Source organism: Linderina pennispora, assembly GCF_002104995.1.
Source record: "Linderina pennispora strain ATCC 12442 chromosome Unknown DL89scaffold_7, whole genome shotgun sequence".
Lineage (NCBI taxonomy): Eukaryota > Fungi > Kickxellomycota > Kickxellomycetes > Kickxellales > Kickxellaceae > Linderina > Linderina pennispora.
In genome coordinates, this window is record NW_024468255.1 from 865,698 (window position 1) to 879,062 (window position 13,365).

Consider the following 13,365-nt stretch of genomic DNA (forward strand, 5'->3'; position numbering starts at 1 on the left):
GACCTACTTTGCTGCTACCCAAACCGGATCCTGTAAATGCTGTTCATGTACACAGAGCGCACGGGGCACAATGGACCACGAAATATATTAGGTGGCGCCCTTGCATGCGCAATATGACATCCGGATTTCAGCCGACGCATGTACGGGTATTCCCCTAGGACTCAGGAGAAGCAGCACACTGTGCCAGAAGCTGTCGACGCAATTGCCCAAAACTGGCTGCCTGCCTCTTTGTTATATATCGGTGATGGCGTGTTTGCATTTGGTTACAAAACAAGCCCTTGGGACCCCGGCCTGGTATACAACTATGTAGCCATACAGCCGTGACCCCAGGACCACATGCCCGCGACGAGGGATGCCGCAAGAGCATACTACAATTGCGCCTTCATCTCAAAGGCGGGATCAAAACAATTCCTGACCTCGACACCCAGGTGTCTTGCCTGGCCATTTTTGGATTGGTAAATAATTGTGTCAAATGCCAGCTACGCATAGCACCAGGAGTGTTCCGTCAGCGCAATGTGGACAGTTCCTGGTTGCATGAATAAGCGGATATACTAAGACGCAATTGATTTGGCGTTGGAAGTTGTTTATTTAATTTTCTCTCTATCGTCCACTGGTTGCGCAAAAATCGACTGGTGCTGTGTGGCCGGCGGGCGAGCAAACAGATGAGCACTATCCTCATCAGCAATGATTGTCCGTTCCTCCGGCATAGACAGGCCAAGAGCACCCGCTAGAAATCATTGGGAGAACGGACAATATTTTATAGTGACACTGAGGGCTGGCAGGTGGTGGCCATGACCGCAGATCGTGCTCGCAGCAGCAGCGAATGGGTGGGTTCTTTGGTTCGATGTCATGGTCGGAGCCTGATCCGCCCATTGCCACTTCAGGACATCATGAAGGTACCCAATACCTTGCAGGTGCGGTACGATTTGCATTCGTATGCTTGGCTCGCCCTTTTTCCCACATTGGGGCCGTCAGCAGGACACGGACGTTCATTCGCCCAGGAGTCACACGGATCACCATCAGTTCTACCCGGGTTCACCCTTCCCGAAAAGCCCCACACCCCCCAACGGCCTGCTTTCCTAGGCTCATTCGGCGCACGCTAGCTGTCCTTTTTCTCCTTCAACCGAAGATTTGCAATTTGCAATATCTCTCCTGAAGACCCGAGTGCGCAGAGCTTCCTTAATGCATGGTCACAGCATCGAATATCAAGCACTATGAGTCGTTCCTCTACCATATCTATTGACGCACGCAGACCATCTCGAGGCAATCGTGCAATCCTGGTGCTGAAAATCGTTTCAGTCTGCAGTCGACGGAATTCGGTGCTCACACTCTTTCTCAACCAGCGCTTCAGCGAATAGCTGCACACTGACAAAAACGGGTGGCACTTTGAAAATAGAGACCAAATATAGGTGATGTGGAGGGAATGCAAGTCCGAATGTGGCATTGCGCACTGCAGGAGGTTCAATGTGCATAATCGATAAATACCAACTACAAAATGCCATGTCGAGTTGTTCTTGCATTCCCACCAACAAATCACTTACGTAGTAGCTAGTGTCTCCCACCCCCATTGTGGCCTCGGAGAAATCCGCTTAAAATGCTGCTGTAAACAGGGCAAAACCAAGGCCTGGCATTGAAGAATTAAACCATTGATTCTCCAGTCTTGAAGTGGAAGTTGTAAACAGAGGTTGCCAGGCAAACAAGATGCGGCGATTGTGGCAAGCTTTATCCTTGTCTGCTGCCATCAGCCTTCTTCCTCTGCTACAACAATGGAGCTGCGAGCACACACACCAAGCACAGAGTTTTTCTGCCATTTAACCTTGGGGACAATTGTGGGTCATAAACGACAGGCAATTGTAGGATAGTGGCAGGCACGCAGGCGGCTGTTGCATTGAAGCCGAAGACACACAAAAGCCACCGTCACTCCTGCGGGAGTACATTCCTGAAGACCCGTGTCTTGTAAAACAGTGTCGATTCCAAGCAGATAATGAGCGTACAAAACAGATAAACATCGTGTGAATGCCTCCTAAAACAGGCTTATGTTGGCGCTAGCACAAGTCGGTGGCCATATGCCACCACAGCGGCAAATGGGCCGTTGCAGCTACGGCGGTACACGTCAGGTCCTGGTTCCAAGTTGCTGATCCAGACAATGATCCGGCTGGCTCAGCCAGGTGCAGCTGGAGCGTGCGGCTAGATGCTATGCTCTTCTTTTTTTGCGGCGGCAGAGTTTACATCATGATATTAGCCGAGGGAGCAAGGAGTTTGCATCCAGCTTTACATGTCAGAAGCAGGTGGATGCCCGCCTGCATGTTCGGAAATGGCAGGTGCCATTCTTCCAATGCACTGCTCTATGGCCCAACCCTGATCCCCGGCAAAAATAAACGTCAGGCATCGTTGAGACCGTGCACGTCATCGTCAACAGAAACCGATCTGCCATCCTCGACACACCATCTGCGACGTATGTGGTATAGCTATGGTGTATATATTTTTTAAAACGGAAAGCATGGCAGCGCTTCAGGGCACGATTGCAATACCCACGGACTTGGCCGTGGCCACAACACTTTTGCAAATGCTCTTCAAGTCAACGTGGCTCATAACCGGGTCCTTCTTCTTAATCTGCGCAATGGCAAACACATGTTTCAGCGACACAGTCCCCACCGACTCCTTCCCGGGCTGTGCAGCGCCCTTCTTCACGCCTGCCGCACGCTTCAGCAGCCACGAGGTAGGCGGCGACTTAACTGTAAACGTGAACGTGCGGTTCGGCTGGATCAGGATCGCCACTGGCGTGGGTGTTTCGGGCGTCAGGTCCTTTGTACGGTCGTTGAACTGTTTGCAAAAGTCCATCGATTTGATACCGCGCTGGCCGAGTGCGGGTCCCACTGGCGGCGAGGGCATGGCCTTGCCTGCAGGCACAATAAGCTTCAGGATGCTGGCGGCGCCGGCGACTGCTCCTCCCTTCTTTGACATTGTGAGGTTGTTTTGTAGTGAATTGAAGAAAGGAGACGATAACAGCGAGAAGAGCTGGCAAATTGGACAGGGAAATTTGCAATTTATGATAAACTGCCAGTTTTTTTTCCAGCACTGGACGTGATCACATAATCGGATCGAGAATATCACGTGATTCAGGGTGATGTACTTCCCTCGACTTGCCAGCGTCAACACCAGCGTCACCACCAGCCGGTGGCCAGCAGCTACTTGTTCTCAATTCGACTCTTTTTTGTACATTTTATAGCAGATGGATGCAATCAAGGCCGTGCAGTACTACGCAAATCGCATTGTGACGGATGTGACGGGCATGAAGGTCCTGTTGTTGGACCGGGAGACGACGCCAATAGTCTCGATAGTCTCGACGCAGTCGTACTTGCTGTCGAAGGAGACCTACCTGGTGGATAAGATTGAGAACACGAGCCGTGACGTAATGCGGCACCTCAAATGCATCTGTTTTGTGCGACCGACCGACAGCTCCCTGCAGGCGCTGGTAGACGAGCTGCGGGCACCCAAGTACGGCGACTACTATATATATTTCTCAAACATCCTGAAGAAGAGTATGATCGAGACACTGGCCGAAAACGACGAGAGCGAGGTGGTCAGGGAGGTGCAGGAGCTGTATGCGGATTTCTATGCAGTCACGCCGTGTCTATTCCATATTGGGCTGGAGCCAGGAACACATCCCCTGTTCAGCGAAGGGCATAGTTGGAACCAGGGTGCGCTGGCGCGGACGGTCCAAGGGCTGAGTGCGATGCTGCTGGCATTGCGGAAGCGGCCAAGTATCCGGTACGAGCGCAACAGCGTGATGGCGCACCAGCTGGGCACAGAGCTCGACTACCTGATCAAGCATGAGGCCAGTCTTTTTGGCAAGCAGGGCGATGTGCAGCTTCTGATCCTGGACCGCAAGAATGATCCAGTAACGCCTCTGTTGACGCAATGGACGTACCATGCGCTATTAAACGATCTAATTGGAGTCAAAAACGGGCGCGTGGACCTGTCGTATGTGCCGGGAATCCGGCCTGAGCTGCAGGAGGTGACGCTGTCGCAGGACCAGGATGGGTTCTTCAAGCAGTCGCAGTATCTGAACTTTGGCGACCTCGGGGCGTCCATCAAGGAGTATGTCGAGACGTACCAGGGCAAGACGCAGTCACACCACCAGATCGAGTCGATCTCCGACATGAAGCGGTTTGTCGAGGCGTACCCCGAGTTCCGCAAGCTGAGCGGCAACGTCACCAAGCATGTGACGCTGGTCGGCGAGCTGTCGCGAATCGTCGCCGAGCGCCAGCTGCTGGCAGTGTCGGAGCTCGAGCAGAGCCTGGCGTGCCACGAGCAGCACAACACAGATCTGAAGGCGTTGCGGACGATGGTCGTTGATCCGAAGATCGAGGCTATCAACAAGGTCCGGTGTGTGGTTTTGTACGCGTTGCGGTACGAGCGCATGCAGGGCAATGCAACAGAGGAGCTGAAGCGGATGCTGGCGGCGAATGGCGTAGATGCGGACATGGCAAGCATGGTTGATGTGGTGGTGAGGTATGCGGGCGTGCGCGAGCGGCAGAGCGACATTTTCCAGAATGAGGACTTTGTATCGCGCGGCAAGAACATATTCAAGGGGCTGCAGGGCGTCGAGAACGTCTATACACAGCATTCGCCGGCGCTGGCCGACATGCTGGACCAGATGGTGCGCGGCAAGCAGGCGGTGCAGTGGTTGGAGAGGCTGCCGAGCCTGGACCCCAAGACCCGGTCGCCGGCTGCTCGGCAGCGAGAGCGGGCTGCGCAACCAAGACATCATAGTGTTTGTGGTTGGCGGCGTGACGCTCGAGGAGGAGGCTGCAGTGGCTCGGCTCAATGCAAAGTTCAGCAGCCAGGGCATCCGCATCCTGCTGGGCGGCACGTCGGTGCACAGCAGCTCGTCGTTCCTGACCGAGCTCTCGACGACCTTTTTCCCATGAATATATTTTTAAGCTAATGGGGGATCTGGCTGTATTGCGACTTGCCCGACGCTGGGTAGTATACGAAGAAGGCAAAGTCGCCCGATGAAAATGGCCCGGGGTTGACGCAGTGGCAGTCCTCGTAGTTGATCGAGTACGAGTCGAACTTGTCTGCCAGCACCAGCACATCTGGGATCGGATACACGCGCATAGCATGGTCGTATGCCCAGTAAACCGGCCTGATGCGCTGCGGCAGCGGGCACAGATGGCCCTGGTCCACGACAGGTCCGCACCAGGTGCTTGACGATCTCGGCGTCTTCGGCTGGCGGCAGGATGCTGTTTCTGCGGATACGCTTCAGCAGGTCCTCTCTAAACACAATAATCTCCTGTGTGCAGAACCGGATCCGACACGGGTTCGTCGCAAAGGTGACCTTGGCCAGCTTGCTCGCCAGCCGCTTGGTAAAGAACTCGGGGATGGGCGGCTTCGGCAACGCACCCTGGCCCCACGGGTCGTTGGCGCCGGGGACAAACACAAAATGCGACTGGCGCGCAATATTCGGGAATCCTGCAATGAGCTGGCCGAGCGCCGACAGGTTGTCGCGGTACTGGGCCTGTCTCGCCGGATCCAGGCACAAAGGGCTTGGAGCAGAAGTCGCCAGTCAGGATAAAGGCGATTGGCGGCACATCCTGCGAGAAGCCCTCAAACAGCGCGTGCAGGGCCTCCATGGTCGGTGCGTGGTCCAGCCAGACGTCCGAGAGAATGACGATGCCCGAGTCGTGCTCGGCCTCGATGGCCTTGAGCTGCGCCGGTGTGCGGACGGATGGCTCGGCACCAAACAGGTTGGTGTTTGGGAATGCTTGCAGCGTAGTGGTGCGTGGCTCGGGTGGTGGGAAGCCAAGCTGCTCGACCACAAACACGTTGTCTTTGACGTACCCGTCCGCCAGCACAAAGCAGCCCTCGGTGTAGAGCCCGCTGGGAGACTGGCTAGGCAGCCTGGCCAGGTCCAGCTCAATCGATCCGTCCTTGTCTTCAAGGAACACCCTGCCTTCCTCCATCTGCGCCAGCATGCCGAGCAGCAGAAAATGCTCGCCCTCACGGCCCTGCAAGGAGTCGACAGTGCTGAGCTGGTAGAGCCGGTCTTTCTCGGAATTACTGAATGACACGGGCATGAAGTTCTCGTTTCTCAGCACCCGCTGCCTTCAGCAGATCGTACCGCTGCCGGAACAGCGCCGCCTTCGCCTCGGCTGGCGCCAGCATCTCGGAAGAGTCGAACGGCTTTGTGAATTTCTTTTGGCCCGGATCAAACCACCACGACGGCACGTCGAATGCGTTTATGACCGAGAAGAGGTCTGGCGCCCACGGTCCCGTCCGCTTGTGTGGTGGTGGCGGTGGTGGCGGTGGTGGTGGTGTCGGCGGAGGTGATGGCGCTGACAAGGGCTTTGAGCGGGCCCAGCTCAACCAGAGGCTTGCCTTCCTCGCGCTTCGTCCATGTGTCAGCGAGCAGCTCTAGCCAGGCCTGCGCCGAGGCATGGTCCATGCCCTTCTGGGCTATTACGTCGCTGAGGTACAGCAGCGCATCGGCCTGCAGCGAAAGCGAGAACTTGCGCGTAAAGATTTTGTAAATTAGAGTCTGCATTTCCAGGTGCGGCTTGTGAAGAAGAAAAGAAACGCAAAAGAGACGCGTTCACGCCTGCCGATCCACAATATGAAGCTGGGCACGAGTCAGAACAAACTGGGGCGATTCAAGATCCAGCTCGCGGCTCGCAGCATACCTTTCCGCATATTTTCTCTGCTCACATATTGCACACCATGGATGACACCGACTACTACGACATCCTGGGCGTCTCCCCGGCGGCTACCGACAAGGATCTGGCAAAGGCCTACCGCGCCAAGGCCCTGCAGCACCACCCAGACAAGAACCGCGACAATCCATCTGCCGTGCACCTCTTCCATCTTGCCAAGCTTGCCTACGACACACTGGCCGATGCCCAGCAGCGTTCTGCCTACGACGAAAAGCGGCGTGCGCAGCTAGCCAAGCGGCAGCGGCACGATGCCATGAGCTCGCAAAGAAAGCGCATGAAGTCGCAGCTGGAAAAGAGCGAGTCGAGTGCGCGGATGGCCAGGGAGAAGGAGCGGGAAAGACAGGAGATGCTCCGGGTGGAGGCCGAGAGGTTCAGGAGAGAGGCGATGCGCAGCGAGTGGGCCAGGGACAGGGCCATGCGAGAGCAGGTCGCCCAGGCGTCCGAGCCAGAGCCCGCGGAGGAGGCAGATGAGCTGGAGCGGTCGGTCCGCATCCGCTGGGACGCAGGCATCACGCAGCACACGCAAGAGTCGCTCAGCCAGCTTCTCGGGAGATCCAGCGACATCGAGGAGATCGTCGTGGCGCCAGTCTCCGACTAATGCGCGCCGAACGCACTCGAGTCGGTCAGCGCTGGTTGTGTTTCGCACGGTTTCAGCCGCACACTCCCTGGTGGGCGCCCCCGTGCCGGGGCTAGAGGTCTTCTGGGCTGCCGCCAAGCAGTCCGCTGCCGCAAGGCCCGAGAAAGCCCCGGCTTCAGCCGAGAAGGGCCTGCCCGACATTGAGCGCATTGATGTGGCCACGGTCCAGGGCTACCGCCTGCCGTTCGCCGAGTTTGAGGCCGTGACGCTGATGCGTATGCGCGCAATGCAGCAGTGATCGATAAGGAAATCTTACCCCTTTAAGCACAGGCAGGCGTTCTACATGGATCAAACGATGTTTCTGTTGGGCTGCTTTTCTTGGTGCTTCGTGTTTCGCCGGGTCCGTTGCAGCGCAGCCCAGCAGGCATGTGAATAGAGTGTGCCGAGCATACCCTAGGCGGCGGTGACGTGCTGCATTGCATTTGCTATTGTCCACCTGGGGCCATGCCCCCCTCCTCCAGATTGTGGGGAGGCCAGGGACATGTATCAAAACAAGCCGCCTGCCTGCACGGCATTTCGACACATTTTCACGTTCGCGCCATTTATGAGGTGATGGTTTGCTATGTCTGGTGCTGGGCTTCAATGTGAGGATATCCCATGCTAGTGCGTTTCTGTTGGGTTGGCTGCGTCGCTGGCCGCCCGGCACAGCCGTCTGCTTTCACATGCTTGTGCATGGTCCATTATGTTTTTCAACTGCCTTCTTGCCTCAGTGGCTTTTGGAGGTTTTTGCGAGCTTCAGGGTTGTGCAACAGGTGTCCTGAATCATCCCATCAAGCGCATTCTTCGTGTTCTCTGGCCCAGCAATAAAAGCCTCGCCCCATCCACCATCGCCCGACGAAATCTCGTTTCCTGTCTTTTTTCCTTCGAAAATCTGCTGTAAATTTTTCTTTATTGCCCTTCCTTCCTACCGGGCCCAGGTTGATCATATATCCCTTTCTTTATCGAGAAATAAACACCTCCCATGTCCACCTACGATACTGCCACTTCCACGCCCGATGCTGTGTCGCCCAAGCAGGCTGACGCCGCTGTGTTTGAGGATTCGCGCAGCGAGACCTCGACTGTGGACACCGAGGATGATGCCAAGATTGATCTCAACACGCTCACGTTTTTCACGCGCGTGTACGAGCTGCCTGTGGTGAGTGACACCCTGTCGAGCATCTACAAGATCGCCGAGTCAAACCGCTACACGTCCTCGATCATCAGCTATGCTGAGAAGATTGGCGGGTTCGCCGAGAAGTCCAAGCCGCTGCTGAAGCCGGTCGAGAAGCCGCTGGTGGTCCCTCGATGGATATGCGACGCGCTCGCTGGAGCTGATCGAGAGCAAGTACCCGATTGTTGCCAAGCCGACGAACGAGGTCATTGAGTCCTGTGAAGACAGGCGCCAAGGATGTCGAGAACAAGTATCCGGTGATTGCCCGCACCTTTGCTGTGGCCAAGAACACCGCCAACTCTGCCCTGGACCGCGTCGACTATCTCGTCGACTATGTCTTCCCCCCGCTGCTGCTTCTGATGACAACACCGACGAAAAGACCGACGAGAAGACCACCGAGACCACAAACAACACCGAGTCGCCGCTGGGCAAGGTCACGATCCTCGTGCACAAGGTTCCGAGCCGCCTCAGCAAGTACTACCTGGACCAGCTGGAGTCGAGCAAGAGCACAATTGGCGGTCTGAAGCAGTCTGTCAAGGATACCGTCACTGTCTACGAAACCGAGATCTCCGAGCGGTCGCAGAAGCTCCTGGGCTCTGTCCAGGACCGCGTCAAGGCCACTGTCTCCACCCTGCCCACCTACCTGCCCCAGTTTGCTGTTCCGTACTACGAGCAGGGCAAGGACATTCTGGTTACCAAGGCCACCAAGCTGCATGCCGAGTACTCGCGCACCGACGAGGATGCCCGCAGCAAGGTGCTGAACCTGATCCTTATCAGCGGCGAGCAGGTCCCGGTTCTCGAGCAGATCACCAGCCGTATCTTTGGCAAGGGCACTGCCGCTTCCAAGACAGAGGAGCCCAAAGAGGCCGCCACTGCCAACGGAAACTCTGCCTAACCCCCCACCTCCCCCCATTTGAAAATAAAGTCCACCTCCCTTAATCCTGAATATATTGCGACAGCGGACACGCTACCACCAACACCATCACCGTCTACGCAGCATGTGTTTGCCAGTGTTTACGTTTTGCTCCCACTGGGGGAATCAGCTGTAGCGACAACAATCACAGCACATCACGGCCAATCACAGCGGGGCCGGATTTGAACGGGCGGTAAATCGATGAGGCTTGCGCTTGTTTTCAGGCAACGCGATACTGGCAAGGAAAAAAAAAAAGCTACCTGCAAATTCAGGCAATCTGCAGTGTTTTTTGTTCCTTGCCTTTCCATTACATTCAATTTCTACAGTAAAATTCATTTTGACAATGACCGAGCACAAGATTACAGTCAAGAGCGTCGACATGTCGGAGACGATGCAGAACGAGGCTGTCGCATTTGCCTCCAAGGCCTTCGACGAGAACAAGCTGGAGAAGGACATCGCTGCCACCATCAAGCGCGAGGCCGACCGCCAGTTCGGTCCCACCTGGCACGTGGTTGTTGGCCGTAACTTTGGCTCCTACGTCACCCACGGTAAGTAGCATGCTCTGCATGAGCAGTAGATGTGTGTCCGAAGACATGTGAAGCTGATCAGCCCCGTGCTATTTGTAGAGACAAGCAACTTTATCTACTTCTATGTTGACCATACCGCGGTGCTGCTGTTCAAGTCAGGTTAATTAAACCACGAGTGCGCTCTCTCGCTGGGAGAGACCGGCGTCCCTGTAGCCGACTTGCCTTTTCTTCGCTTTTTTCTTCTCCAGCATAGTCCCGTTTAGTTTGCTAGGTTCTCCAGACATTATATACCAACATTTATCGCATAAAAGGCCTCAACCTCATGTATTTTCTGCAGGACTTGATGGTGTAGATGGGAGAGCGGATCACATGTGCATCTACGAAGTCCAGCGGTACTGGCATGTCGGTCTGCAGCACACGTAGTAGAGCGTCATGCGCGTATCGGGGTGGCGTGACTGCGACTGGAAATACACCGCCTCCTCGAACTGGCACTTGGGGCACGGCACCTGGTTGGTGCGTGGCAGCGTGGGATCTGACCCGAGATCGGCAATGACCATGGTCTGCTCGGACGGGATGTGGGTGACTTCATGGCGGTAGACGCAGTTGTTCTCGGCTTCTTCCTGGTGGTCGCAGTTGCGGCACGCAAACATGAGCTGCTGGCGGACGCGGTCTTCGCGCGGGTACAGCATGTTGCTGCAGTCGGGGCAGAACTTGAAGCTAGCCATGTTTATGTGTGGTTTGGAAATCAGAAAAGTGTGTTTTGTGAGTGGCTGCGGCTGGCGGCCCGGGGCGGCTTTAATTTTGGTCGCTACGCACTGTCTGGAGTGATTTTGGGCGAGATCGGGGAAATTGCAAAATTTATGAGTGGCAGGGCTAGCCTATGGGCTGATATGAAATGTATGCTGGCTGAGACACACAGAAGCTAGCTGTTGCGCTGCAGTGTTTCGTCGGTCAGCGGCACGTACACGACGCCCATCATGTCGGTCTCGGCGACATTTCCGTGGACGTCCTTGTCAAACACCTTGATGCGCTGGTCCGTCGTCCCCACGGGCACAAACATGCGCCCGGGGCTCTTCAGCTGCCTGAGCAGCTCCGTCGGCGTCTTTGGCGACGCTGCGCCCACGTGGATACAGTCGTACGGCGAGTCGTCAGAATAGCCCTGGCGGCCATCTCCTGCAACGAACTTTATACATCCGCTGCGCACCCACTCCGGGTAGTGCTGCTCCAGTGCCTCTCTTGACTTGTCAACCAGCTCCGCGATGTGCTCAATGCCAACAGCCTTGCCACTGGTGCCCACCATGGCTGCCATGCAGGCGGTCAGGTATCCGGACCCGGATCCAATGTCGAGGGCGCACATGCCCGGCTTCAGGTAGTTGCTCAGGGACTCGAGCGCGTATGCGTGCATGTGCGGGGCCGAGATGGTGACGTTGTATCCGATGTACTGTGGCGCGTCATCGTACGGGTTGTTGGGCGCAAAGTGAGCGCGGTCAACCTGGCGCATGGCCGCGTCTACATGGTGGGAGGTGATGATTGCCGTGCGGACTAGATTGGATACCAGCTCGTCGTTTGTACTGCCAGTGCATCTCCAGGCCATTGTTGCTTTCGTTATAGTGTGCTTGTGGAGTCTGAAAAAAATATGTCATGGAGGTTGTCTCGGGAGTAGAGATGCGCGGGAGGTTTGTGCTGTGCTCCATCTTGGGTCTTCTGACGAGCAGCCAACAGCAAGCTTGACATCACGCATTCAATGAATCCCTGACCCCATCGCATCACCTGCATGAGGAAAATATTTCGCTGTTAAACTGTAGCACGAATAAACTTTTCTCTCTTCTCATCTGTCGATTCATTCCCCTCTCCTCCCCTTTACGCGTTCTCGTTCCCCACACTTTCCTATACATATTCCCCCCGACGGGTTTACATGTCTCGCTTTCACGTTTCAATTACTCCCGAACCCGATTTCAGTACCTCATCTGGCATTTCGCCCGCGAATTTTCGGAACACCTCTACTCTCCCTCTCAGCGCCTCCCAGCAGCCACTAATGTCTTCCTCGGCCAACAAGTACTCGGTTCTCCTGCCCACCTACAACGAGCGGGACAACCTGCCAATCATCATCTGGCTGCTTGCCAAGATGTTCAAGGAGAACAGCCTTGACTACGAGATCATCATTATCGACGACAACAGCCCCGACGGCACTCTGGAGGTCGCCAAGCAGCTGCAGAAGGTGTATGGCGAGCAGCATATCGTGCTGCGTCCGCGTGCAGGCAAGCTCGGCCTTGGGACTGCGTATATCCACGGAATCCAGAACGCGACTGGCAACTTTGTGATCATCATGGACGCCGATATGTCGCACCACCCGAAGGCGATCCCCCAGTTCATCCGCAAGCAGGCTGAGGGCGACTATGATATCGTTACGGGCACGCGCTACGTCAGCGGCGGCGGCGTGTACGGATGGGATCTGCGTCGCAAGCTGACGAGCCGCGGTGCCAACTTCATTGCGGATCTGCTGCTGAACCCGGGCGTGTCGGATCTGACGGGCTCGTTCCGCCTGTACAAGAAGCATGTGCTGCACCAGATCATCAATGCGACCGTGTCCAAGGGGTACGTGTTCCAGATGGAGATGATGGTGCGGGCGAAGCAGTTCAACTTTTCGGTCGCCGAAGTGCCGATTACCTTTGTTGACCGCGTGTATGGCGAGTCGAAGCTCGGTGCCAACGAGATTGTCGGCTACCTGAAGGGCCTGTGGACCCTGTTCACTTCGGTCTAGGAGTCGGTTTTTTTTTTTTCGTTTATATTCGTCAAATACTGAGACGAAAGAAAAATACATTCACATGCGGCGTTACCAGAATATGCACATGTGGTCATTTCTTGCTCATGGCCAGAAGCCTGCGCAGGTGGTCGTGGATTCGCACCTTGATCCACGCAACATCTCTGGACTCGTATGTCTGCGTCTTGGCGTCCAGTACCAACATGCAAAACTCCTTGTGCTGGTCGATAAACCGATTCAAGTCATCCAGGCTATAGTTCAAATGCTCGGCTGTTGGGCACAGCGCCTTGAGACGCGTCTCAAACATACGAATAACACTTTCCAGGGCTTCCTCCAGCGTGTCAAAGTCCTCGTATGTCCGGGTCTCCTTGGAGCTCGATCGCTGCATGAGCAGGATTGTGTGTGTGGTCTAGGAGAAACGCTGCGGAACAAAATAAGCTCGAATGCCGTGGAATTTTGAATTGCCGTCGGTGGTGGGGGCTTACCATATTGCAAAGCGGGGGAGTTCAGAAACAGCTTAGTTTAGTAGAGAGAGAAAGATGGCCGGAAACCCCCAGCAGTCCGAGCGCGAATGGCACACGCAGTTCGGTATTGACCTGCTGGACGAAAACAATGGCCCGTGTTTGGGAGATCCTTGCCACCCGTGGTTTATTTTGCCCCC

At 55.6% G+C, this 13,365-nt stretch overlaps 10 protein-coding genes across 10 annotated transcripts; 5 read left to right on the forward strand and 5 right to left on the reverse strand.

Annotated features, from left to right (window-relative positions):
* Nucleotides 1–2,468: 2,468 nt before the first annotated feature.
* Nucleotides 2,469–3,408, reverse strand: DL89DRAFT_267906 (ribosomal protein L11). The gene has a single exon (XM_040887717.1). The coding sequence runs from the start codon at nucleotides 2,962–2,964 to the stop codon at nucleotides 2,512–2,514; it is 453 nt and encodes a 150-aa protein (XP_040743431.1). The 5' UTR covers nucleotides 2,965–3,408; the 3' UTR covers nucleotides 2,469–2,511.
* DL89DRAFT_275045 (Sec1-like protein) lies at nucleotides 3,233–4,934 on the forward strand (the record flags this gene model as incomplete). Its single annotated transcript, XM_040889250.1, is given in 2 exon segments — nucleotides 3,233–4,725; nucleotides 4,745–4,934. 2 exon segments carry the CDS (start codon nucleotides 3,233–3,235, stop codon nucleotides 4,932–4,934), a joined length of 1,683 nt encoding a protein of 560 aa, XP_040743432.1.
* Nucleotides 4,935–4,947: 13 nt separating this feature from the next.
* DL89DRAFT_293353 (DNA polymerase epsilon, subunit B) lies at nucleotides 4,948–6,550 on the reverse strand (the record flags this gene model as incomplete). Its single annotated transcript, XM_040890384.1, has 5 exons — nucleotides 4,948–5,184; nucleotides 5,219–5,488; nucleotides 5,520–6,096; nucleotides 6,128–6,285; nucleotides 6,347–6,550. 5 exons carry the CDS (start codon nucleotides 6,548–6,550, stop codon nucleotides 4,948–4,950), a joined length of 1,446 nt encoding a protein of 481 aa, XP_040743433.1.
* Nucleotides 6,551–6,714: 164 nt separating this feature from the next.
* Nucleotides 6,715–7,185, forward strand: DL89DRAFT_218275 (DnaJ-domain-containing protein; the record flags this gene model as incomplete). Its single annotated transcript, XM_040884347.1, has 1 exon — nucleotides 6,715–7,185. A coding segment is annotated over one exon (471 nt), but the record flags the coding sequence as incomplete, so codon positions are not given.
* Nucleotides 7,186–8,045: 860 nt separating this feature from the next.
* On the forward strand, nucleotides 8,046–8,775 carry DL89DRAFT_165439 (uncharacterized protein). Its single transcript, XM_040883722.1, has one exon. It carries the CDS (start codon nucleotides 8,315–8,317, stop codon nucleotides 8,714–8,716), a length of 402 nt encoding a protein of 133 aa, XP_040743435.1. The 5' UTR covers nucleotides 8,046–8,314; the 3' UTR covers nucleotides 8,717–8,775.
* Nucleotides 8,776–9,785: 1,010 nt separating this feature from the next.
* Nucleotides 9,786–10,174, forward strand: DL89DRAFT_267908 (putative dynein cytoplasmic light peptide variant 2). Its single transcript, XM_040887718.1, has 2 exons — nucleotides 9,786–9,964; nucleotides 10,043–10,174. The coding sequence occupies exons 1-2, from the start codon at nucleotides 9,796–9,798 to the stop codon at nucleotides 10,105–10,107; spliced, it is 234 nt and encodes a 77-aa protein (XP_040743436.1). The 5' UTR covers nucleotides 9,786–9,795; the 3' UTR covers nucleotides 10,108–10,174.
* DL89DRAFT_267909 (DNA-directed RNA polymerase II core subunit RPB9) lies at nucleotides 10,043–11,156 on the reverse strand. The gene has a single exon (XM_040887719.1). The coding sequence runs from the start codon at nucleotides 10,666–10,668 to the stop codon at nucleotides 10,321–10,323; it is 348 nt and encodes a 115-aa protein (XP_040743437.1). The 5' UTR covers nucleotides 10,669–11,156; the 3' UTR covers nucleotides 10,043–10,320.
* Nucleotides 10,767–11,703, reverse strand: DL89DRAFT_165476 (protein-L-isoaspartate O-methyltransferase-like protein). Its single transcript, XM_040883724.1, has one exon. The coding sequence runs from the start codon at nucleotides 11,535–11,537 to the stop codon at nucleotides 10,866–10,868; it is 672 nt and encodes a 223-aa protein (XP_040743438.1). The 5' UTR covers nucleotides 11,538–11,703; the 3' UTR covers nucleotides 10,767–10,865.
* Nucleotides 11,704–11,978: 275 nt separating this feature from the next.
* Nucleotides 11,979–12,704, forward strand: DL89DRAFT_223647 (dolichol-phosphate mannosyltransferase; the record flags this gene model as incomplete). Its single annotated transcript, XM_040884650.1, has 1 exon — nucleotides 11,979–12,704. The coding sequence occupies one exon, from the start codon at nucleotides 11,979–11,981 to the stop codon at nucleotides 12,702–12,704; it is 726 nt and encodes a 241-aa protein (XP_040743439.1).
* A 47-nt stretch (nucleotides 12,705–12,751) lies between these two features.
* Nucleotides 12,752–13,275, reverse strand: DL89DRAFT_165447 (enhancer of rudimentary). The gene is made up of 2 exons (XM_040883723.1): nucleotides 13,190–13,275; nucleotides 12,752–13,113 (listed from the first exon to the last, which is right to left on the reverse strand). Exons 1-2 carry the CDS (start codon nucleotides 13,190–13,192, stop codon nucleotides 12,799–12,801), a joined length of 318 nt encoding a protein of 105 aa, XP_040743440.1. The 5' UTR covers nucleotides 13,193–13,275; the 3' UTR covers nucleotides 12,752–12,798.
* Between the last annotated feature and the right edge of the window lie 90 nt (nucleotides 13,276–13,365).